This window comes from Alosa sapidissima, chromosome 7 (assembly GCF_018492685.1).
Source record: "Alosa sapidissima isolate fAloSap1 chromosome 7, fAloSap1.pri, whole genome shotgun sequence".
NCBI lineage: Eukaryota > Metazoa > Chordata > Actinopteri > Clupeiformes > Clupeidae > Alosa > Alosa sapidissima.
This window is the reverse complement of record NC_055963.1, coordinates 31,791,576-31,816,373: the sequence shown is the minus strand read 5'-3', so window position 1 is coordinate 31,816,373 and position 24,798 is coordinate 31,791,576. Positions and strand designations below refer to the sequence as shown.

Genomic DNA, 24,798 nt, shown 5'->3' with positions numbered 1-24,798 from the left:
CATTTTTACCACTGTTGCTTCATCTCTTCATTTAACAACATTCTGTAAAAATGTAAGAACTGAGGAGACTGAGTTTTGTTTTGAGAATGAAATGTTGTCCCATTCCTGTCCGATATTAGCCTGACAAGCCAGACCCACATTAAAATGTAGTGTCTGGGCACTCACCGTTCGCAGTGCTCAGTCCGAGGGGCGGGATAATCAGTTGTCTTTCAAATTCCCTCTGCACGCAATAGGACAATGGCAGCGCTATGAGTCCCATGCGTTTCCCACCAGCGGAGCTAGTTGGCTAGTTCAAACATTTGCCAACTTAATAAAAGCTTAACTCGTGTCACACTGTTCGCCAACAGCAACATCCATCTTATTTGTTTTCAAGTAGCAGGGAATTCAAGCCAAACCGTTGCAACTCTGCCATCAATCATTATGTTAAGCCCACCTAACGACTCTATACACGATTTCATTGGCCTGATTGAGTTTCGATTTCTGGAGCTCACAAGCCAACGGAGAGTTGCTAGACTAGCCCTGACAGCAAATGTAATTTCCTGCCGCTAGGGGCGCGTCTAAATTTCTAGGCTAGTCTGATATAGGATTTCAGCTCAACACTCTGGGGTCTTCTTAGTCATGTTTTTCATTCCAGAATGCACCCAATTTGACAGGTCTGGACTACAGATAAGCCATTTCAGATAAGCCATTTTAGCTCCTGGACTCTTCCTCTATGGAGAAATACTGTTTAAATATGGGCAGAATTAATTTGGGCATTGTTTTCCTGAAATATTCAAGATTTTTCCTGAAAAGAAATTGTCTGGATGACAGTATACAGTGGACTATGTTGCTCAAAACCTGTGTCATAATTCAGAATTGATTGTGCCTTGCCATAGGCACTGATGCATCTCTACACCATCATGGATACTGGGTTTTGAACTGAGCACTCTCCTCTTTAGCTCAGAGTTGTCTATGATTTCCAAAAAGAATTGCAAATTTTGATTGGTCTAACCACAGGACCTTCCTCCACTTTATATCAATCCATTTGAAATGAGCTCAGATCCAGATAAGATGGTAGCATTTCGGTATCATATCTAAATAAAATGTCTTCTTTGCATGGTAGTTTACACCAGCATGTGTGAATGGAGCATTAAAATGTGCTCATAGACGATGGTCATCAGAAGTTTTCCTGAGCCCATACAATGATTTTCTTTACAGAAAAGGTCTGTTTTTAACACAGTGCCATCTGAGGTCCAAAAGACCATTGTCATCCAATATTTTTTTTCAGCCCTGTCCCTTTGTTTAAAGATTTCTCTGGATTCTCTGAATATTTTAATGACATTATGTACTGTAGAGGATGACATCCTTACAGTAAATCCTTCTCAATTTCATGTTAAGAAACATTAATCTTCATAATTTATCTTAAGAAACATTAATCTTCATCATTTACCCACACAGGTTTACACAGTGATGAATACCTCTTTATTCTGAGAGATTTAGTCTCTGATGTTCTTTTTTTTATCCTTATTCATGGTTCCAGTTCACCTAATTAGTTTTCTAGCCTTTTCTTGACCCCTCCCTCTTTTTGAAACTTTTTTGAAATGTGTTGCTGGCATCAAATTCAAAATTTGCTTATATTTTCAACAAAATAGTACCATTTCTCTCTCCTTCAACAATTCATATGTTGTCTTTGAACTATTCTCAATTACATATAGGGTTGGCATGAATTGTAAATCATAGCATTATTTTTTATTCACATTTTACAAAGTGTTGTAAATAACCTGTGGCAACATGTGATCCGGAGATTAAGAGGAGATGTAAATAGATTTCTCACATGATTTGAACACATGACCTTACAGTGGGAACATGTCACTTTGAAGTGCAGCATAGGCTACGTTTCACTGGCCTCAGTAAATGTACTAAAAACTACTACTAATTTTAAAAACTACTCATTTAGCCTGTTTTTATTATGTGGGTTAGGATACATTGTGCCACCTTACCACAGTATCAATCTACTGCCCTATCCAAAATGGAATGTTAATGTTTAGAGTGAGCCAAATATTGGCATACTTGAAAATAAACAAATAAAATCAATCAGTGACTGCATTTTAGATCATAAGCAGATTTAGGCTTTTATGGACTCACCCAAACATATCCAGTAATAAAGACCTCTATCAAGTTTAATAAATTAACATTTTTAATTGCAATTATCATGAATGATTAAGAATGATTTAATATAGATTGTATTTAGCAGTTATCCACAATCTCTTTTAGTCATTATTATAACCCATGTACTTAATACATTATAACCAAGTACCACTAAAACTGTTCAAAGAAAACGGTTAAATCCTTCATAATAAAATGTGTTATGTTGTGTTCTATTGTGTTGTGTTTTGGGCACTGCCAGTTTGGAAAAGACTGTGTTGCACAAATACACTATATGACAAACAGAACGGAACAGTTTCCATGCACATCCGATAGTTGGGGGTATTCTCGCATGCTATGTAGATTCAATGCTTCAATTCCTGCAGCCCTGTCGCCTATCACCTGGCCGCCCGCCTGACCCGCCGTCCCTATCCAGCGGTCCACCCGGCCGCCTGCCTGACCCTCCTGCCTTTGGTCCCCTCCACCCACCCTGCTTTGACTTCTCTTTTTTTCCCTTTAGGAAGTGTGTGTGTGTGTGTGTGTGTGGGGGGGGGGGGGGGGGATTGGTACTCCTTTGTGTCTCCTTTGTTTACTTCCTGTGCCATGTGCTCCTATGAGTCATGTGCTTCCTGTTCCTGGTTTTCCTCATACCTGTGTCTCTGCCTCTCTCCTGTACCTGATTATTGTTTCAGTGTCTTCACCTGTGTCGTGTTCCCCAGAGTATTTCTTCCTTGTGTACCCTCTGTTCTTTGTTGGTCTTTTTTGTCTTATACGCGTAGTTTGGTTTGTGTGTTGCTCAGTTTCTCAGTAAAGTTTCCTGTTTATTCCAAGCATATCTTGCCTAGCCTTGATCTGCCTTCCATTTGGGTCAATTCCCCTGCAAACCATGACAGTGCTTGTACAACTAAAACTGTTCACAGAGAACAGTTAAATCCTTCATAATAAAATGCATTGTGTTGTGTTTTGAACATGATGAGTAATATTACATTCAAAGGATTTTACATATTACATAGGCCTACACATACAGACAGCAGGCTTAAATACTACAGCAATTGTCCTGCTGCTAGGCCTATGTGTGACGTGCGTGTGGATGTTTGATCCAAGTTTCAGGCGGCCCCGGCGCATCAGGTGAACCAACGCTGTGGATTGTTTAGCTCTATGTTTGGTCTTCAAGTTTCCGCTATGTAAAGCTGTCGGGGACTTCCGCAGAATGTAACTGAGATCACACTCAGGCTAGACCTAGTCAGCTGGCATCACTGTCCCTCTCGGCAACAGCTGTTATCTTGTGTGTGCTGAATCATAGCCTACTGACAGTCTCCTGAAGGCGTACCCTCCACAGATGCACAGCTTTCTTATCCAGTTTCACTGGTATGACTATAGGACATACTCTAGCTCCCCATCAACATTATGGTCGAACCAAAGATCTCAACAGATAGGGACAGTGTTGGGCAAGTTACTTCAAAAGTGTAATGCATTATTTATTACTTGTTACAGTCATCTCAAAGTAATTTGTTACATTATAATATTACTGTCTTTGAATTGTAAGGCATTACGTTTACATTACTTCACCAAAATAACAGGAAATATGAATTTGGTGTTCTCAATAGATCTTCATGTGTTCAATGCAGCTCATTACACGGCAGGAGGTGATGTGGTATGGCATAATGACTGAGATAGGCTTAAGGCTAACAAAAGAACAATATAATGGTTGCAGTAATGGCTCATTGGACAATGTAGGTAGGCCCCAAAGGCCAAAGGTCACTCACAACTTAATATAGTAAAATATAGCCATAGTAAAATTGTATGTTGACTTTAAATGGTTCTCATCATTGCTGGTTGCCTTTCCTTCCACTTACAGTGGTGTAGACTTAATGCAAATAGTTTGAGAATAATGGCTATGATCTTTGTCTGTAAAAGCAACATTTTAGTTATTCTCACTGCTTGAAATGAGAAGTATAGCCTAACCATGTCATCTGTGCATGAATGGCAGAGATAACTCAAATTCCCTTTCTACAGTCATCTAATCAAGGCAATCAAATTCCAGGACCAGCATAGATGACTTTTTAATTCTTGGATAATCTTCTCTGGTGCCAATTGAGCATTTCTCAATTTTGGATTAAAAAGCAAAGTAACTTCAGTTACTGAGAATTGTACCGAGTAAAATATTACTGAAATTGTATTGGTAATGCCTTACATTACTGCATTACAGCAAAAAGCAATGCATTACTGTAATTACATTACTTTTTTAATGCATTACTCCCAACACTGGATAGGGATTACCAGCACAGCCAGTTATTTCATGAAGTAGGCTACTCCAGCAAAATAGGCTACACAACGTTCTATGAACGTTCCCTAAAGGTCACACGAATTCAACCTTTAAAAGACGTTCTGGGAACGTCCTCTCAAGGTATTCGATTGAATGGTTTTTAAATCAATAAATAACTGTTCAAGGTGGTGACAGTGTTGATTATTCGCTAAAGATACAATGATAGACATTAATTGATAGCTGTCCGCTTGATAGCAGATTTGTATGTTAGAACTGGATGTTCTCGGCTTAGCGACTATAGGCTGATTGATTCCGCATGATGGATGGCAAACCAAAAGTAGCCTATACTGATATTTAACATTACTGTTTAACGCATGCTCATGTACGTCCGTCCTCAAGCTGCCTGCCTGATAGTACACTAGCCTACACTAAATGGCCAACCGGCAAGTTATACTTCGAAAGTTTGAACGAACCAATAATCTGCGGTGTCGCGTCTATCCTCAACCAATCAGACAAATCCAGCGTGCTGCTGTCTGCAGATCCCTCCTCTGCGTGACGCAAGTCAAGAGAGACTATAAAACAGCCCCACCCCAGACAGTCATTCAAACTTCTCACAAAAGACTCTTTAAAAGTCGTAGTGTGAGAGTTATTTATCAGCAATTTCAGAACTCCAATCAAAAAGGTTAAACATTTGAAAAGCTTCAATATGGTAAGTACTAGGCATACAATTTACATTTATCATCAACGCAATCAAAAGCTTATCATCAAAAGTTTGGAAGTATACTTGTGTAGCCTACTCGTTGGACAATGACCAGTTTATAGCCTTTAAAAATATAAAAAATATTGGAATTGTATATAAAAAAAACAACTCTGTTTTGTCGAATGCTATTTAGAAAGACCTGTGTGCAAACTGAAAGTCTGAACTTACCAAATCCAAGTAGAAGCCTATTTTTTTTCACTGTCTAAACTATCTAAAATGATTTAGGCCACCCAATATCGTTGCTTAATAGCAATAACGACATTTCCGTATTTCCTACTAAAATGACCCTTAACCGATATAGGATGGTTATTTTCTGAAAGAAAAGTCATGACATTCAAAACGGGTGCTGAGGCTGGCCAAGTAGCCTACTCGACTAATTTCCGGCTGAAGGCAACTAGTTAAACTGGTCATGAGACTATGTGGGTCACTCCTCAAACGCCAAACTCCTAAAGCAAAAGGTTTATATTTAATTCATGTATATACATATAGGTTATATATTGATTTGTTAAGTTACCTCATGGTTATTGACGAGTTACGGAAAAGAAAGGAGAACAGTCTTTACTGAGATCCTAACTTCCACATGTAAGCTGCATTCCAGCGTGATGACTGGCAGTGGCAGGCAGCTAGTTCAGTTTTATGAACCATGAACTTGATGTCATGTCTCATGTCGTTTCCGATAAGACTGATCTAGAGATCAATAATATAATTAAAAATAAACAGGTTTGGGTTTTTAATAACTTGAACTTAAAACACAGCTTCTGACAAATTACTACTACTTGCCTATAGCCTGCGTAAATTGTACAGTTATATGTCGTTTTGTTGGGAACAGAAAACTATATGGCTGTGGTGGATTGGTCACAAGACCTGTGGGTTTCCTCCCTTTCCCTTCTAATGTTAGGCAGTCAAGTTGGTCTTCTTTTAAATTATATTTGGGCCTATCTTTATGGATGGAGGGGGGCGCTAAACTCACTTAATCACTACATGTGGCATGCAAGTGGCTCACTGTGTTGTTTCCAAGCTTCATTTTAAAACATATATTCTTCTTTAGCGTGAGTGCATCTCAGACCACGTATATATATTCTTCTTTAGCGTGAGTGCATCTCAGTCCACGTGGGTCAGGCTGGCGTCCAGATTGGCAATGCCTGCTGGGAACTCTACTGCCTTGAACATGGCATCCAGCCGGACGGACAGATGCCCAGCGACAAGACCATCGGAGGAGGAGATGACTCTTTCAACACCTTCTTCAGTGAGACTGGTGCTGGAAAGCATGTACCCAGGGCTGTGTTTGTGGACCTGGAGCCCACTGTGATCGGTAAGCCCAGATCTATTTAAGTAAGTACAATTTTATTTCTATAGCATTTTTCACAGATAGGATCACAAAAGTGCTTCACAAAAAAGGCATGAAAAAATAAAAGCATAGTAGTATTTAGGCGAGTTGTTGGAATTTTCAGGGTTCTCACTCCCGTAGTTGCAATGCTTTTATAACCTAGTATGCTTTTTACAGATGAGGTACGCACTGGGACCTACCGACAGCTGTTCCACCCAGAGCAGCTCATCACTGGCAAAGAGGATGCTGCCAATAACTATGCCCGTGGTCATTACACCATTGGAAAGGAGCTTATTGACTTGGTGCTGGACCGTATCCGCAAACTGGTAAGGGCCCTGTTCTCCAGATGCCCTGAATTTGAACCATGTTGGTTTAACCCTCCCCATGGAGATCAAATGGTAGCCTGTTTTAAAGAGACTGCACTATTTTTTCATATGTTTATTCATATGTGTATGTATTCCTTTTAATTAATTTGATTAATTTATTTCCCTTTTTTATATTCCTTTTACTTGGGCTATTTCCATTTCATTTGTTTGTTCTGTCTGTGTAAAGCACATTGAATGACTATTATGTATGATAATGTGCTATACAAATAAGTTTGCCTTTGATGGTTGGTCCAACCTTCCTAATGTAAACTCATTCATTCTCCAGGCTGACCAGTGCACAGGTCTGCAGGGCTTCCTCGTCTTCCACAGCTTTGGGGGAGGCACTGGTTCTGGCTTCACCTCCCTGCTGATGGAGCGCCTCTCCGTCGACTATGGCAAGAAGTCCAAGCTGGAGTTCTCCATCTACCCAGCCCCCCAGGTGTCTACTGCCGTGGTGGAGCCCTACAACTCCATTCTGACCACCCACACCACCCTTGAGCACTCTGACTGTGCCTTCATGGTAGACAATGAGGCCATCTATGACATTTGCCGTAGAAACCTTGATATCGAGCGCCCTACCTACACAAACCTCAACAGGCTTATCAGCCAGATTGTGTCCTCCATCACAGCCTCCCTTCGATTTGACGGTGCCCTCAATGTTGATCTGACAGAGTTCCAGACCAACTTGGTGCCCTACCCTCGTATCCACTTCCCTCTGGCCACGTATGCCCCAGTGATCTCTGCTGAGAAGGCCTACCATGAGCAGCTCTCAGTGTCTGAGATCACCAATGCTTGCTTTGAGCCAGCCAATCAGATGGTGAAATGTGACCCCCGTCACGGCAAGTACATGGCCTGCTGTCTGCTGTACCGTGGTGACGTGGTGCCCAAAGATGTTAATGCTGCCATTGCCACCATCAAAACCAAGCGCTCCATCCAGTTTGTGGATTGGTGTCCCACTGGTTTCAAGGTTGGCATCAACTACCAGCCCCCTACTGTTGTCCCAGGTGGAGACCTGGCCAAGGTGCAGAGGGCTGTGTGCATGTTGAGCAACACCACTGCTATTGCTGAGGCTTGGGCCCGGCTGGATCACAAGTTTGATCTGATGTACGCCAAGCGTGCCTTTGTGCACTGGTATGTAGGTGAGGGCATGGAGGAGGGAGAGTTCTCTGAGGCCAGAGAGGACATGGCCGCCCTGGAGAAGGATTATGAGGAGGTTGGGGCTGAAAGCTTGGAGGAAGATGAGGAGGGCGAAGAGTACTGAGCCGTATTTTAACTTTGTCTGGTTTCCCTTTCCTTTCCTATTCTCTTTTATATGTGTGTTGTCCCACTGTCACTGAAACTTTAACCTGAAATGGTCTAATGACAATAAAGTTGAAGTCTAAACAACCTTTGTCCTTATTCTGCTGTCTACGCATGTGAACCTTGAACTACTGTATTAGCTATGTTCTGTCCGAGTACATACACGCTCACCATTTACTTTATTCCTGGAATGGGTCTATGGACATCTGAAATGATGGACATACAGCTTATAATGAAGAAGGACTTATATGATCATTCTGTAAGATGATCACAGATGGCAGTGTGAAGCCTAAGAACATTTGTGAAGTCATTTGGCATAATTTACTTTCATTGAATACAGCCATGTTCTAATCTAGTGTGTTCTAGTGGATGCCCTCTGCTGGTGGTCTTGTTCTCTCCAATATATGTGAAGGCTCAAATCCATCCACTGCAACTGTAGTAGCAGCTTTCATTAGTTAATGTAATAAATACACTCCGGTTCTGCCAGGAAGCCAAAGCTCTTGTGTTGCCTCGGACAAATCCTGGCTGTTTTGTTCAATAAATAAAAATCCTGTATTCAACATTAATTTAACTGGGAACACTTAACTACAGTTAATTGTGATCATTTTTTTTTTCATACTCCAAAATGTGTAAATATTCATTGGCAACAAAAGTACAGTATGTTTTATTGATGTGAGTAATTGATTTGTTAAAGCGTTCACATTTATCAAAGGGAGAAAAACAGAAAACAGTTTTTGTAGGGTAGGTAGATTAACCTAAATGTACAGTGTGCAGTGCAATAGGTTTGTTGGCGATGTTTCACTGCAGCAGGAATCTATCTTTATGTTCCTCATATGTTCCTATAGTTAAAATATACATTTGATGCAGCATCCCTTGAAGGCAGATCTAACCGATATGAGTGACCTGTAAAAGATTAAGGGTCATGGTGTTGAAAGGCATTGCTTTATGAGATTAAGGCATGGCTTGTTCAAACAGGACATAGATGCTTTGTTGTGGGAACAATGCATCATTCCATTGTCAAAGTGGAAGAATAGGATTCTGAGAAACAAATGTTTGTAGTGCTCAGAGAAAGCACATGTACTGCAGCCCCATCTGGTGTTCTGAGAGTGATGAATAATGTTTACAGTAACATTACTATGCACAGTAAACAGTAATGAGGCACCTTACATGGTGAAATGCTTAATCAAATGCTAGGACTAAAGGACATAGGCAAAAATGGTTAAGAACACATGCCTTTTCTAGTTCTCCAAGCTGTACTTCTGGCAACTGTGGTCTATGTACCGCCATAATTAGCAGTGTGACCACAAACTTAACTGTTATGTGAGCTAAGTTGGCAGACAGAGGGCTGTATGGAGCCACTTTAAGACCTCACTCCCACTGAGGCCCACGGTGCTGGTGCTGTAGGGTGGAACAGCAAGTCTACTCATTAGCAGTGCTGATGGCAGGCTTCTCTACCAGTTCATAGCTCACCTGTCTACGGTTTACCTCATGGGTGGCCATAGTCACACTACCGGTATATCTCCATGGTAAGGGCACCCTAAGGCAGCGGGAAGTTCGGACAATTCCAAGGGCCTTGCACTAATAGTGAGCCTTATATTATCTGTCTTCATATGTCCCAAAATATCTAGCAGAACCTATAGCTGTTCCATGGCATCATATGAACTTCTTGTAGAAGCATATGTTCATGAACCGCTTGTGGAGGCATGTCAATGATGTATTATAATGAATATCCCAAATTTACTAAAATGTTAGAGTGAGCATTGTACAAGTCTTAACCAAACATCTCCTTCATCAAGCAAAAGCTGAGGATGACTTCATCCTTATCAGAGCTCAGCCCTACTTCACGCTCGCCTGGGTGACCGGCCAGGTGCACATACTGTGCATGTGGCGAGTGGCCCTCGGTCCGGGATAGCGCGCTTGTCACGGCATCTGTTCATATGTGCTGATTTGTTGTGTAAGTGAAATATGTCCCTGGGTGAGAGCTCCGCGAGCGAGCGGTGTTCCCGCATCGGTCTAAAATAGGGATGGTATTCCTGCCTCGGCCATCAGAGGCCCGTCTGACAGGTGGCCTGTAAAAATACTGCCTTTGTTCCATGCAACGCACCCCAAGCTCAGACAAACAAATCAGACCTCTGCTAATTGCCTTTAATACTTAACATAATGAACCATGTCGTTATTGGTTATAAAGAACTGGGCATGAGAACCTCTGTTGAAGTTAAGTTTAACATGTCCTGTTTGGAAAGGTTCTTGTGATGGAGTTGTTGAAGTGCAAAAAAAAGTTCAGTGCAAAAGTCAGTTAAGTTTGAGCTGAAAAATAGTTTTTATTTCAATTTGACTGATGCAAAGCAGAATCAGAAATAAATATCTAGATGACAGACTTCAGTGAGGGCCTCAATCACATCCAACCTACAAGTTGGGGCCTTTTATCAATGTGACCACAGGGCTACATGAAGATAATACATGAAAATAATTCTCTAAACAAACAAAAATATCTCTACACTGGGATGCTGCCAGCAGATTAAAACATACAAGTAAACGTCCATAAATAAACATTTTAACAGGGCAGTTAACAAACAGGTGAAATAAAATGGTTTGAGTGAACATTCACACCTATAACATACTGTAGAATTCGGCTGGCACACAGAGATAGCCTTTAAAACCTACTTGTGACTTGTGAGATCAATAATGATAGAGTGTGTTAGTGTGTGTTTGTGTATGTTCATGCCATTGACACCCTACTTCCTACAGTGCAATAGTACCTGAGGTTCTAGCAAAGTACTTTTATTTTCTAAATTTCACAAATCCAGTGAAACTACAGGGGACACTGCATAAAGTCACAGATTTATAGGCTAATTGAGTTCAGCTAAAGTCAAACGTATGACACTATTTGAATTGTTGTGAAAAGGTAGGAATACACTCCCTCAGAACAACATGCACACATTTGAAATATGGGACAGTACATGACTACTGCTATCACAGGTGTGTGTAACACACATATTTTTAGATGTAAAATGACCAAATGCGCAAAAAAAAACACATAACAACAGCCTCCAGCAAATGAATTCATATCTCTTTTTTAATTTTTCTTTTTTTCTCAGTCAATTTGATTTTGATTTGAATTTGATTAATTAACCACCCCAAAAAACGAGACATTTTTAAAAACTATCTACAGAACAGTGAGATTAAAATCAGTTTCTTCTGCCCAACCACAAACTCCTACAGTTGTAGTGCTGTGTTCTTAAAATACAACCAGCAGACACACATTCCATGGCACTTACTTTAACAACCTTTTCACATGATCTCCAATAACACAGTGGTTTCAAAAGCAGTGCCAGGTCCTTCCACCTCTTTCCTCTCCTCCATTTGCTCTGACACCCATCCTTCTTATGGAACTTCGGCTCACAGTCAAACAAGTGCAAGCAAGTCACGTTACAAATCAATAATTTCATAAATACTACAGCATTCCGTCATGACCAACTGAATTCATGGTAAAAAGTGATTTCTGCCACCGTGAAAGAATAAGCGATTTCCTGCCGCTAGAATGCAACGTGCAAAGATCACTCATCGTGCACTCTGAGCAGCCTACCAGTGAAATTAGCAAACTCTTTAAGACATTTTGCTCAGTACATGTAAGTTACAGATAGATAATGTTTGGATATTACTTGAAAACAGAAACAATCCAGTGACATAAATAATAAATCAATAGAGAATACACTTTTTTCTTTGATGTATTTGCCATCTTTGTTTAGGCTTTATAACATAATTTTGTTTAATTTCATGAATTTTCATTAGACTACTTTAGACTACTAAAATATCTTGATGAATTTCTGGTTGGTATTCTGTAAAGAGCTCCATTTTCTGTATCATGAAGTAGTTTCTAGATCTCTGTTGTGATCCACTAAGAGCACTTTACCGAAACCCCCTTACAGCCAGCATCTCATCCAGACCAGCAGCACGGCTTTACCAACTCCCTGCTGCTTACTGCATCCTTTCACACCTGAGGCCACATCCTCTCTCCACATGAGAGCAGAGCAGTGAGGGAGTGGGGGAACTTCCTCGTTGGGTTGGGGGTGGGGTGGGGGGTGGAGGGGATAACTGCTCTTGGTGTCTGGCAGGCCAAGCAGCTATCTGTCTGTCTGTCTGTCTGTCTGTCTGTATGTCTTGCCGTGAGTGGCAGCAGATGAGAGCGGCATCGTCCACTTTCAGACGGAGCTCAGAGTGGACTGCTCCAGCAGATCGGCCGTCATCCCTGGGCTGCAGCCCCTCTGAGCATCAGGGAAGAGTCTATGTTCACGATGGTCCAGTGTAAAGGCAGAGGCCATGCTCCTCCTGTTCCTCCAGCGCCACACGGGTGGAGAATCTTGGGGCGAGGAAAAAAAAACAGAGTCAAATTTCAGCCCCATCCATCAAAGATCAATGTGATTGTATGACATCATTAGCACTGCACTGCTGTGCAGTCCCAGAGTGAAGTCACTAAAACTGACAGCTTGTTATTGGCCAAAGTCTCACCTGGGTTTGCAAGGCTTCAGGAAAGGATGTGTACGAACAGTATGGCTAGTCCGATGTTCAGCAGGATGACCATACATATCATTATTGTATTTGGGCCCTAGGGGAAAATGAAGGTGAAGAAAAACACATTTGCACAAATCTTTTTTAATCCAAACAATCCAATTATCAATCAAACAATTGATCCTGAAAACTGAAAACACAGTAACACATGCATTTGAAATGTCAATGGCCCAGTAAATTCAGCTCCTCTGATGTACAGTGCGTGTGGCCTTAGCACAGTTTTACAGGAGCCAAAGGAGCCAGGCATCTTAGAGCCTGAGCATTCCACAGGCGGCTCCATGTCCGCGAGCCGTGAGCGGAAAGACCCTGGCCCTCTCAGGGGGGCTCAGATTCAGCCACACTGCTCCGCTCTGGGGCAGGTGGGTGTGTGATCTAAAGCGCCCAGGGGCAGCTAAGCTCTGGACCTGTCTGTACCTCACACACACACCAAGACACACCATCTGATAGGGTTTCAGGATATATGGGTGGGTGGGGGGCATGGAATGTCTGAGTGATTGAGTGTTTGTGAGTGTGTGCATGTATGAGCATAGGCAAGGAACTTCCTTAAAGACATATTCATACCTGACTTGTACAGCATGAATTAAAAGCATGAATATGTTTTTAGGAACTGACATTATGCAACTGCACAACAGAGAATGCAGACTAAGACCCGATAGGTTGTGTTCAGCTTGTGTAGAAGTGGTGAAACAGTTCTGTCTAAATACATAATTATGTAACAACTAACAAGGCAATTTACTCAGCTGTCATATAACGGGGATTCCATCTTACAGAGCAGACAGCCAGTGAAGGGTGGAGGTGACACTTCCACCCTTCACTGGCTGTCTGCTCTGTAAGATGGAATCCCCGTTATATAAATTCATACATGAAGATATCTTAAGACTCATTCTTACTTTCAATGGAAAGTGTGACATAAGCTTTCTCCATTGCATACACCATTCTATTGTATGTAATTTCAGACAAGCAAACATGTGTGTTCTTTGGATGTGTGTGTAGGCTTGAGCTGTGTGCTGCCTCCTACCTCATCCTGCTGTAAGAGCTCTGCCACCTCGCTGGGGGTTTTGACCACAACCTTCTGTCGGACCTCAACCTTGGGCTCGGGCTTGGCAGGAGCTTTCGCCGTGGCGCGGGCCACAGCTTTGGGCGAGGGCTTGGGCTCGGCTTTGGGCGCAGGACTGCGATCGCGTCTCGGAGAGGGCTTGGGCGAGGGCTTGGGCGAGGGCCTGCTCTCGGTGACGGATGGAGCTCGCGGCCTGAGGTCTGACGAAGACGGACGGGGCTCTGGCGTGGGTGCTTTGAGGGAGACTTTGGAGGCGGGCCGAGAGGACGGTCCAGGAGCTGGGGCCTCCTCTTCCTCCTCTGCAGGGGCAGGGGGAGCAGGGGAGCGTGACGGTGTTGGGGCCGCAGCGGCATGGGGGGTGGGCGATGGAGTCGGGGCAGCTGCTGGAGCAGAGGAGGGCGTGGGGACCGGAGAGGGTGTAGGCGCTGGAGCGACAGTCGCTGCAGCGGGAGCAGTTTCTGCCGCTTTGGCCCCAGTGGCCATCTTCTGCAGGGGCTGGATCTCCATGTCCGAGCCCTGTTCAGCCTTGTTGCTCTGGCGGCTGGGGGTGCGTGAGGGACCTTGGCTGCTGGCTGGACGCTCCTCCGCTGCAGGGGCGGCCACAGGGGTGGTGGGCCTGCTGCCCTGTCTGCTGCTCCCCCGGCTCCCGGACCCTGCTTTGGCCTTTTCTCCATTCCAGGCCCCGGGCCCCAGCAGGTTAGGGTCCTCGCGGGCGGCCGCCAGCTCCGCTGGGCAGGGGGACGGGGTGCGAGTGCGGACAGGGGCTGAGCTCGGCCGCAGGCTGTCCATTGGACTTTCTGGCGGTGTGGGGGGAGACTCCTCAGACAGGAGTGGCTCATGCAGCATGGGGTCAGCATGCTCGTTCCTCTCTGCAATCTCTTGCAGCGCACGCTTCTTTAGGTATTCAGGACCTATGGACAAAACAGGATTCACATGAGTGTACAGACTCTTGAAGTGCACACTTCTTTAGGTATTCAGGACCTATGGACAAAACAGGATTCACATGAGTGTACAGACTCTTGAAGTGCACACTTCTTTAGGTATTCAGGACCTATGGACAAAACAGGATTCTGAATGCTGACTAATGTGCTAAATGGACATTTGACTTATATTAGGTCACATAATCTATACAGTAAGTGGACGTTGTATATGTTACTGCTAGATTTCACATAGTTTGTTCAGTTTCTGTCATTTATCCAAGGGATATTAGTGTGGGCGTGCGTAAAAATGTATTCAACTTTAAACATCAACTACAGATAGAATGCACTTATATATTTATACATGTCTGAACGCTCCAACATAGGAAGTGATAATTATGAACACTGTGTGCTAAACTCTGAATATAACAGCGATCCGACTCAGACACTAATACCCTCATTATTGACACGGATGCTTTTCTCATGACACTGATCCCGTGGCAATATCAGAGATGACTGGTTGCAAAGGGCATGAGATTGGAGATGTTTCTAACTGATTAGAAGTGGTGGTGGCTCAGTATGTTTCAGGCCATTAGGATGTGCAGACAGTGTTGGATTTGTGCAGACTAATTATAATTGAGCTGGTTCGCTGACTATCTTTGCGCCACATACCGGTACACTCTCGTCTCTTGTACGTGTTTCCTTGTAGGGCTATATGGACATAATTGGTCACTTAAATCAACAAATATCAAGTGAAACACAGTATGAATACATTACTCTGGATTTCTAATAATGACACATAAAACCTTGCTACCAAAACCAATAGAAAGGTGAGATATGTGAGTCACATATGATGAATGGTCCTTGTGTTTTCCAGTGAATAATTCTCTCACTGAAGGTTTAAAAAAACTCAACTCTATTTGTGGCTGTGTGTCAATGTTTGCTTTTTTGAGTTGTTTTCAATGGAACTTCGCCACACTATGCGTGGTGTGTGTGTGTGTGTGTGTGTGTGTGTGTGTGTGTGTGTGTGTGTGTGTGTGTGTGTGTGTGTGTGTGTGTGTTTGTGTACCTCTTCTTTGGTTCTGGTAAGCCTCACACTCTTGAGTGATTATTTTCTGGTTGTTTCTATTTGGATCCTCTGGCTTCAGCTATGTGGCTCTCGGAGGAGCTCTGGTTACATGCTGTCCCTGACGACTGTTCCTGGAACATTCGCACCAACCTCATGCATGATCCACACCGTGGTGCTTTCTAGAACCTTAATGATGAGAGCTGATCCCAGAACTGGCGCGGGGGGGGGGATAATGTGTGAATGGGGGTCAGGGGGTCTAGTGAGGAGATCTGGCGCTGAGGACCCAGAGGCAGAGATCCGATCCTTTACCCCGGTGAGAGGGGCCCTTTTTTAGCCCCTGAGAAGGTGAGTACCCTTGGGGGTGAGCTCCACCCCAGCACCCCAGCCCTGAGTCAGCAGCAGATATATCCAGCAGTATCAAGGTGGGGCAGTCAACACCTAGCCAGCCCCTGTGCTGTTCAATGTTTAACCCCAATGGTGTTCAGTTCATATTTCGATTTCTTTCAATACACAGCCACAGTGACATACAGTACGTACGTTCATATTCAGTTATGGCAGTAGGACCACACGGATTACTACTGGCTGACTGTTCACACTCTTCAAGTGTTGATGTCCGGGGAGTATGTTATATGGGGACCTGTATACATGTGTCTGATGTGTGAGCAGGTGTTTACTGTGTGCATGTGTTTGTATGTGTTTATGAGTTATGAGGCTAGACCCACCTGGCTGGTAGAAGGATGGGGACAGTTCCCTGGCAACCACCCTGGCGATGCTGGACTCCTGGTTGGCAGCCTGAGCAGACTGGTCAGCTGCCTCACCCTTGGACTTTGCATGGTTGGTCCTGCATTTATAAACACAAGTGTATTTGTCCATGTATACATATAAGCACGTATATTTTGGGCAGATATACAAAAACAAACGGGCCACTGTGGAACATAGGTGCGCTCCCTGGCTAAACGGGCCACTGTGGAACATAGGTGCGCTCCCTGGCTAAACGGGCCACTGTGGAACATAGGTGCGCTCCCTGGCTAAACGGGCCACTGTGGAACAGTTTCGATGAAGTAATTCCATGCATAGAAATGGCTAGCCTCATGTCACGCCATGTCACTGTGGACCAGTTGTCATTTTTTTTTCTTCGATAAAGTAATTCCATGCATAAGGATGTCTAGACTGTTTAGACATTAGCCATGTTGTCCACAAGGAGTTGACCGCTACCTATAGCACAGACTATTGTTTTAATTGTTGACTAGTTGACTAGTTGATGAAACCCCTATGTGCTGCAGCAACCTGAGTCTCCCACTGTCTCAAGGTTAAGATACAATCAGACACAACTCAGAAAAAATGAAACAAAACAAATGAAAAACAAAGTTAACAGGAGTTCTAAAGAGTTCTAGAGAATTCTAAGTCACAACTAAAAAAAGTGAACAACTAAATTCCCATCACACCATGCCCATTTCAATGAGCACAGTGTTGTCTTTTCTGTTTGATTCTTCTGTGTTGCCATGTCCAAGTTATAGCACAGGCCTTGTGTCACGCAAACAGGTGTCTGCAGTCCCTCATTCACTGGTACAGAACATTACTGGCAGACGATGAGCAATGGCACAGTTATATAACAACTGGCACCCCAACCAGAGTGACGTCACAGGAAAACACTGACATCATTGGCATACAGTAAGTGACGTCTCTAGGGGACGGTAAATTGTCGTTGAATAAAAAATGCAACGCACAACGCATAAAAAAATGATTAAATAACACCCAGAAGGGTTGAGCAGAAAGAGAGAAAGAAAGCAAATCTCTCAAGGAGCATCACTGTTTGGTCCTTAAGACTACACAGACCACGAATTAACCAGAATATAACTGTACACTGCACATAAAACACACCTCTCATGTCCCTGACAAAGACTTCTTTAGGGGCAGACTTTTATGAATGGCACATTCGGCTGTAATTAAGAGATGAACGATCATTGCCTCACCCCGTGAGGTCCACTAATGATTTTCTTTGAAGGCCAAAGATGCTCCTGTCCACAGCTGTTCCTTTGGCAGGGCTCCACCCAAACTTCAAGATGTGCCCGCTACTGCTCTCCATGTGGAAAGATACCTCAGCAGTTGTCTGCTCTATAAAAAGCCCGGCGAGCGTCCACAGCGCTCCTGAGGACCCGGGTCTGTAAGCGACACCAACAGGATCCCAGCGGCCGCTAAAGGCCACCCTGACACAAGAGAGAGTGAGAGAGCTGCTCTTACAGTGACTGACACAGAAAGAAGAGCCCATCGTGTGGCTACTGACCCTGGATGTTGGCTGAGAAAGGGTTTTTACTGCATCTGTTGGAAGACTACCTTACTCTTGCAATCCACAAACCGAAGTCCTCTCATTGACAGTGACTCTACTACTTCTATCATACCCTCACTCAAACTAACACACCCAAAGTTGTATATATACTGACACAGGGTACAAATGCCCTGTCATTCCTGGCCAACCTCTTTCTCTCACAGCAACCAAGGGCTAGCTTGATATACTGCTGCTGAGTGTAACTGAGACAAAGACTTCCATACCACTACTTATAATGACATTAAGACAGACGCACTGTTTTGCTACAATGAAGACAGACAAAGCTTTCCTTAATGATACATCTAATCTAAAGGAACAGATTACCATGGAGACATAAACATTCCATCCGACTGCTGCAGTCCAACATGACCGCAGTAACTTACTGTGTACAGTGTGCAGGGCATACAGGTACCCACTTTTACCACCTCTACTACTGCTAGTCACTGCAATCAGGGAGAGAAGCAACGCTACAAAGTAGTCAGATTTATGTCTTCTGATCTAACATGTCTATATTCATTGAATATCATCCCTTGCACTGTATCTAGCCACTGGGTGTAAGCGATCTCATATCACATTGGTGGATATCTGGACCAGCTTATTTTCCTGATTTCAGCTTATTTTCCTGATTCCTTATTTTCCTTATTTCCCTATCTGGGCCAGCTTATGTTTGTCTGTGTGCGTGTCAGGGCCAGTAGTTCATATTCCCATAGACAGTAAAAGAAATACTCCAATATTCCTGACGGACTGCTCCCTGTGCCCGTCGAGTTCCTGACTGAAATGAATCTGAACGTCTAGGGGCAGCAGTATTTCTCATTGATAAAACACCCTTAATGTCTGACACAGCAGTAGATGTCCCTGATTAAGATTACTCTCTGAATGTCCAGGCCAGCTTTATTCCTGATTGAGATTACCTCCTGAATGCCTGGCATGCTGAAACGCTAGCCGCTCGGCTGGAAATAGCTGCCTCCACTTGAAGAGTCCAGAGAGGGGTGCAAGGGAGGGGGGGGGGGGGGGGTAGGGAGGCACCTCTAAGTGGAACAATTAGAGCATCTCCAAGCCCTTGCTGCTGTACATCCTAGACTGGCACCTGTCCACGCTGAGTCAACACACACCCTCAGGGGCTCGCCCTCTGGCCCCCCTGGGGTCCCCTGGACCCAGGAACTGATACTGGGGTCTGGGTGCTGGACAGGGGTGGTAGTGGGGGTTGGTCAAACTGATGACTGAGGGCCATGCTGCGAACCTCAAGCATTGGACGTTCACCCGTTTTATCTTTAACTTCCTATTTTTACATTTTCTCTTGATAAACATATCAGGGTTACTCTGATAGGACAGAGCACATAGAGATTTCTAGAACACGGCATACAAATCTTTGCACACATTTACAGATCTACTAGACCATATGTGTGAGTACAATACAACCTTTTCTCAGTTGCCAGTTGTACAATAGTCACAATTGATTTATGCCAGTGCTTCCCTCTGTTGTGTCTGATGGCCTGCATCTCCTTATGCTCTATCACACTTGATTGCTCTGGCCTTGAGCTGAATATGAGGTAGAACTGAGACACACCAACACCAGTGATGGGCAAACCTTTACTGAAAGATTCAGAGGTATTGATCTGGCTAACAAAGCCTGACACGGCTGGCTTGAGTGGGTGGATGAGTGGGTGGGTTGCCTGCCGTTGAGGTGTCCGGGAGGAGTGAGAGGAGGGGCTTTTTGTGACAGATGGCATTTCCTGCTGACAATCTGTAGCCCGCCGAGATGCTTCGGCCGGCCAGCCTGGACCGTGCGCTAGCACACACACACGCGCGCGCGCGCGCGCGCGAGCGCACACACACACGAATTAGTCAACCATGGCACTCAACACCCCTCTGAGTCCACTCTCTCTGATCCGCTCACTTCAAACACACTCCACACTGAACTCTCTCTTCACATGGCATTTGATATCTGTGTTCCCCTCGGCCTTTTAACTCCGATGCCCAAGACCTGCAGTACAGTATGGGAGTGAAAACACAGAGTCCTGAGTCACATTCCCTCTCAGTAAACACGGGGGTTCTACTTGACTACAGCATTCAGGACAAAGCGATCCACAGATAGATAACGCAACTACTTGGTGGGTTTCAGTCTTAAATCTCTGTATATGGTCTGGTCTCTCTGGTCTATGCTTTGTTTGAGGGTGGGGAGGGCGGATGGGCGGATGAGCGGCTCTCTCTCTCTCTCTCTCTCTCTCTCCCTCTCTGTATCTGAGCTCATCCTGGTCTGTCCTGCTTCATGTCACAGCACAGCCCCCTGTCTCCTGACAAGAGATCATCTGTACTTGTGTCTGGGAGCTTTACTGTAAGCCTGGTTCCTCAAAAAGAAAATGTCCTAAAGCAGTGTACATTGTTAATGGTCCTCTAAAAAACTTGAATCCACTTAAAAAGCATGTGATGTTATTAACATGTTGGGGTTTGACTGTGTTGTGCTGAAATTGTGGACCATGTGTGTCGAAAGTGAAGGCTATGAAACCGAGGGATGTCTCCATGGTCCTTACTGGACAGGTGGGTTCCAGATGAATTGGCCTGACCTAGGCCATGACTCTTAGCAGATCACCCATCACAACATCAGCACGCTCATCAACTTTAGACACTTTTGGCTGGCCTTTACCAAAACTTTCTCCCAATTTGTCAGGCTAAACACTAGCCGGTTTTAGACCACATGTTAAATAGCTAAAGTGTGTGAAGTTGTAGAGGCACAGACAGGTTTAAATAAAGACTTTATGGGCAATGCAGAAACTCCAAACCAGGTCCTATTAATAGCAGATAGGGCATGTTTGTTTTTAGGAGCGAAACTGGCCACGTTTATCCGCTTTGGGACTATCTCTGTGGCAGTTGTATTGAGACTGTGGTTTGCCTTATTCTCTTTGCATCACTACAAGCCTTTCAGTCACATTACCACACAGGCCACACAGGCCAGGAGCACAGGCCCCAGAAACAGAGCTTAACTGACCTCTGTATGCAACACATCTTCAGTAAACACCAAAGCCACTACAGCAAGGTTCATTATTTCATTTGGTTTTACATATGATATCTAAGGTTTCATCTTCTTTACATCCATGTTATGTTTAGGTTTTTGTTTTTTTTCACACCCATATATTATATTAATTGTCCTGCTGTCCTGCTGCGGTGAGTGAGCCACTCAGGTCTCCAGACCCTCTCCTCCCCGTGCCGGACCGCCTGGCGAGCGGAGACGGAGAGCTATCAGCTGTTGCATTCCCAGCTGATTGTGCTGCAGCCCTTATTTAGTCAGGCCCGCCTGCCTGCCTCCCTCACACTAGACTGTGAGCGTCATTCTCACCCACCTCGTGCTCAGAAGGCCTCCTCCAGATCGTCCCCTCAGTCCCACCAGACCCACGGCACAGGGCAGACCCTCGTCGCAGGCCCTGAAATATCCCATGGCCAGCAGGCTCGGGGTGACCTGTGGCTGGCCTCCTGTCTGGCTGACGTGGCTGTGGTGGGGTATTTATGTTACTGGCTTCAGGCGGACAGGCCGGCCGGACCCATTGGCTGGACCAACTTAGGGCCTCACTGGGGGAGATTCCCGGCTCACTCTTCTCTAGAATTAGAGAGTCCAAAACAACGTGTGGCCATTTCATACTGTGGCATTCTATTACCATCTGATGTGCTACATCTCAGCTTGTAACGAAATGACACAATCCATCTCCATAGCACCCGATTCTGTGGACTCTGGATACCTTTCAGACATTACATCACTGTTTGCATGCGCCGCACTGAGTGGACGTCCTGATGGAGCTGATTTCTGTAAACACTCATAAATCCTGCTCCTCCACTCACTCTCCTTGGTGATGTGAGCTGCTGCACACAAACACACAGAGAGAGCAGCTGAGACTGCAGTGAGCAGGAAGGTGTGTCAGTGCCATGCATTGTTCACGGAGGCTGTGCTCAGACCTGTCTGCATTCAGACGGCGTTTTCTGGAAGAGCCTGAGGAGGGAGGTGGTGTGTGTGTGTGTGTGTGTGTGTGTGTGTGTGTGTATGTGTGTGTGTGTGCGTGTGTGTGTGTGTGGAGGTGCTGGTGGAGAGAGGATGAGGTGGGTTGGGGACTAAAGGCTCCGAGGTAAAATATTTAGATTTCTTACTGGCCCTTGCCTGGATCTGCGGTTCATCAGTGAGACACTGCAGCTGTAAACACCAAGCGGCTCTCTCACATGAGTATGTGTCCACTCTGCACACACTCTTATAAACTCCCCTCCATGTAAGGAGATGAGTGAGTGCGCAGCAAGCATTGTGTGCGTGTGTATGTGTGTTTATGTGTGTGTTTATGCAAGGGCGTGAGTGAGTGTGCTATCCTGATCAGGGTTTTTGCACCTCCCTATGGAGACAAGACAAATGGTCCCTCTCTCTACGTATACAACTTATTCTACAGTGTTTTTACAAAATTCAAATTAAATTCAAAACTCTACAAAAAACAATACAAGGACATAGTGTCCAAAGGTCTGTCTGGAATATCAGTCTTCATGTGCAATGCCCATATGCAAAAAAACAGACAAACATTTGCATCAGTTATCTCAGCTATCAATGTTCATACTACAATGACATAAACTACAAAACCATGGGCAAAACCTTTCAGAACCACCACCATAGTGTGGCCACCATCATTTTAAGCAGTTTTAAACACAACACTCACACATAATCACTGATACGAAAGAGCAAACAATTCTTTACCCTCAGGGGTGTGTGTGTGTGTGGGGGGGGGGGGGGGGGGGGGGTGATTTGGGTTCTAGCGGGTGTGTATGTCAGCAGTGCAAACCGAGAAGAGAATGTGTGAACGGCAGAGCACCACCAGAGACACATTGCTCCCTGCAAATGGGGGCAGCTGTAAACTGACACCCTGCTATTGCGTTCCACACTGAACTTGACAGTAAATTCAAAATGTTCCACAGCAGCCTCTATGCTGTGTACTGTCACCGCAGACACACAGTCATGCACAGATAACACAGTTCCCCCTTCCCTGTGATCTGTGATATACTACAGACTGTAAGCTCAGATGAGAGCCTGTACTCAGCGACACACACTAACATAAAGACATGGCAACCAGGACGTTCAAACTCATACCCCTAACACTGGTTTATTGAGGCAACTCCACACAGTTTAGGCACATGTTTTTTCTTACCAAGAGTAAGAGGAGGAGAGACACACACACAAGTATCATTGTCACCAAAGCTGACAAAAAATGAAACCACACTTCACAGTTCTCCAAGCCTGAAAAACAGTTTAGCTCGTAATGCACTGCCTGACGTATTCCTATACTGTATAACAGTGCTCTTTTTGTTAACACTTGTGATTCACTCCAGCTAGAGTGACCTGAAGAAACACTACCATGACTATAAACCTCCGTATCACACAAAGCTGCTCCGTGGTTCCTGAATTGCCAGCGTCAGCTGCAGAGGAGCCTGAGAGGGCGGATAGCTCGGCCTGCGTGACCAGCTGCCACTGCCCTTGAGATTCCCTCCATCGGCCCACACCCACTGGCCTGCTCCAGCGCATTAGTGTGTTAGGAGCTGACCCCTAAATGGGCGCCGTCTCCTCTGGTCTATGGATAGCACTCTGTTCCCGAAAACCACCAGTCATACTCTGCGAATCAGGGAGCTAATCACAAGACTGTGAATGCTCTCTCAGTCAGAGCAGAGCCACAACAAACGCACAAACACGCTCACCTCACAACATCAAAGACATGGCAACAGGCCGACCTCAGGTCACTGTTTGGATCTGTTATGCTGACAATCAATGGTTCTTTTTTTTTATCATAAACACAAGTTGTTTCTTTGCATCAAATTCAACTTGTGTTAACTGTACCTTGCTCCAGTCCATATCTTTCTCATATTTTTCTCATAATGTTTCTCAATAACAAGTGAACCCTTCTAAAATAACATTATGGTGTTATGTTCTCTACACCTGAGTAGGGAGATGTCCCCCAGTCTGATGAGGTCACTTCCTGTCCTCACCTGGAGGCAGCGATCTCCGCTTTCTGCTTTCCGATGGCCGCGGCCCTCTGCGCCCCCTCCACGCTGCGCTCCACCTTCTGCTTGATCTTGGTGCCCTTGAGCTGGATGACGCGCTTCTTGACCGCCTTGACCAGCATGTTGTTCACGTACTTGCCCTCCTCCTTGCCGCCCTCGGCGAAGGTGGTGCAGCCGTAGCCGTGGCGCTGGTTGTTGAGCCACTCACCCTCGTACTTAAGGCCGCTGGAGCGCTCGCTGATGCCGTAGCCCGAGCGCTTGTCGTTCTTCCACTCGCCCATGTAGACCTCGGTGGTGGTGGCGTCGATGTCGGCCTCCAATGGCGGGAAGTCCCCTCCCTCGCCCTCTGGCTCGCTGTCGCCCAGGCTGACCGTGGAGTTGGCGTCGCTGGCCGAGCTCATGGCCGACTCGCTGCGTCCCAGGAAGCTGATTTTGCTCTTGTTGCTGGACAGCGAGGTGCGCGAGTCCGACTTCTTCAGCTTGCCCAGCAGCGAGCCGCGTCGGAACAGCCCCTTCTTCTTGGGCGGCACAGCGTTGGGGTCAAACTGCAGCGAGAGCGCGAAGCCACCACGGGACGGACCCGGGGTGGACGGGGTGACCAGTGTCTCCTGGCCCGAAGCGTTGGTGGTGGTGATGACAGGCAGGTCTTGTTGCAGCAGCGTGCCGTTGCTGTGTTCACTGCGCAGAGAGGTGAGGGACGTGCG

The 24,798-nt window shown here is 45.1% G+C and overlaps 2 protein-coding genes across 4 annotated transcripts in view; one reads left to right on the top strand and one right to left on the bottom strand.

Annotated features, from left to right (window-relative positions):
* The first annotated feature begins 4,952 nt into the window (after nt 1-4,952).
* Nucleotides 4,953-8,228, top strand: LOC121714289 (tubulin alpha-1C chain-like). 2 transcript variants are annotated; one of them, XM_042099574.1, is made up of 4 exons: nt 4,953-5,099; nt 6,240-6,462; nt 6,655-6,803; nt 7,129-8,228. In XM_042099574.1, the coding sequence occupies exons 1-4, from the start codon at nt 5,097-5,099 to the stop codon at nt 8,101-8,103; spliced, it is 1,350 nt and encodes a 449-aa protein (XP_041955508.1). In that variant the 5' UTR covers nt 4,953-5,096; the 3' UTR covers nt 8,104-8,228. The 2 variants fall into 2 exon arrangements, with proteins under 2 accessions (XP_041955508.1, XP_041955509.1); XM_042099575.1 differs by having other exon boundaries at nt 4,990-5,099; nt 6,199-6,462.
* A 2,209-nt stretch (nt 8,229-10,437) lies between these two features.
* jph2 (junctophilin 2) overlaps nt 10,438-24,798 on the bottom strand; it is an 18,657-nt gene continuing 4,296 nt past the window's right edge. The window contains exons 2-6 of one of the 2 annotated variants that reach the window (XM_042099569.1): nt 24,080-24,798; nt 16,476-16,594; nt 13,729-14,678; nt 12,651-12,747; nt 10,438-12,501 (exon numbers count right to left, since the gene is read on the bottom strand). The exon at nt 24,080-24,798 is cut by the window's right edge and continues 98 nt beyond it. In XM_042099569.1, coding sequence (XP_041955503.1) covers nt 12,667-12,747; nt 13,729-14,678; nt 16,476-16,594; nt 24,080-24,798 — 1,869 coding nt within the window. In that variant the 3' untranslated portion in view covers nt 10,438-12,501; nt 12,651-12,666. Of the gene's footprint in view, nt 12,502-12,650; nt 12,748-13,728; nt 14,679-14,799; nt 14,819-16,475; nt 16,595-24,079 lie in introns of those variants that run through there. The other variant, XM_042099570.1, reaches the window with a different exon arrangement.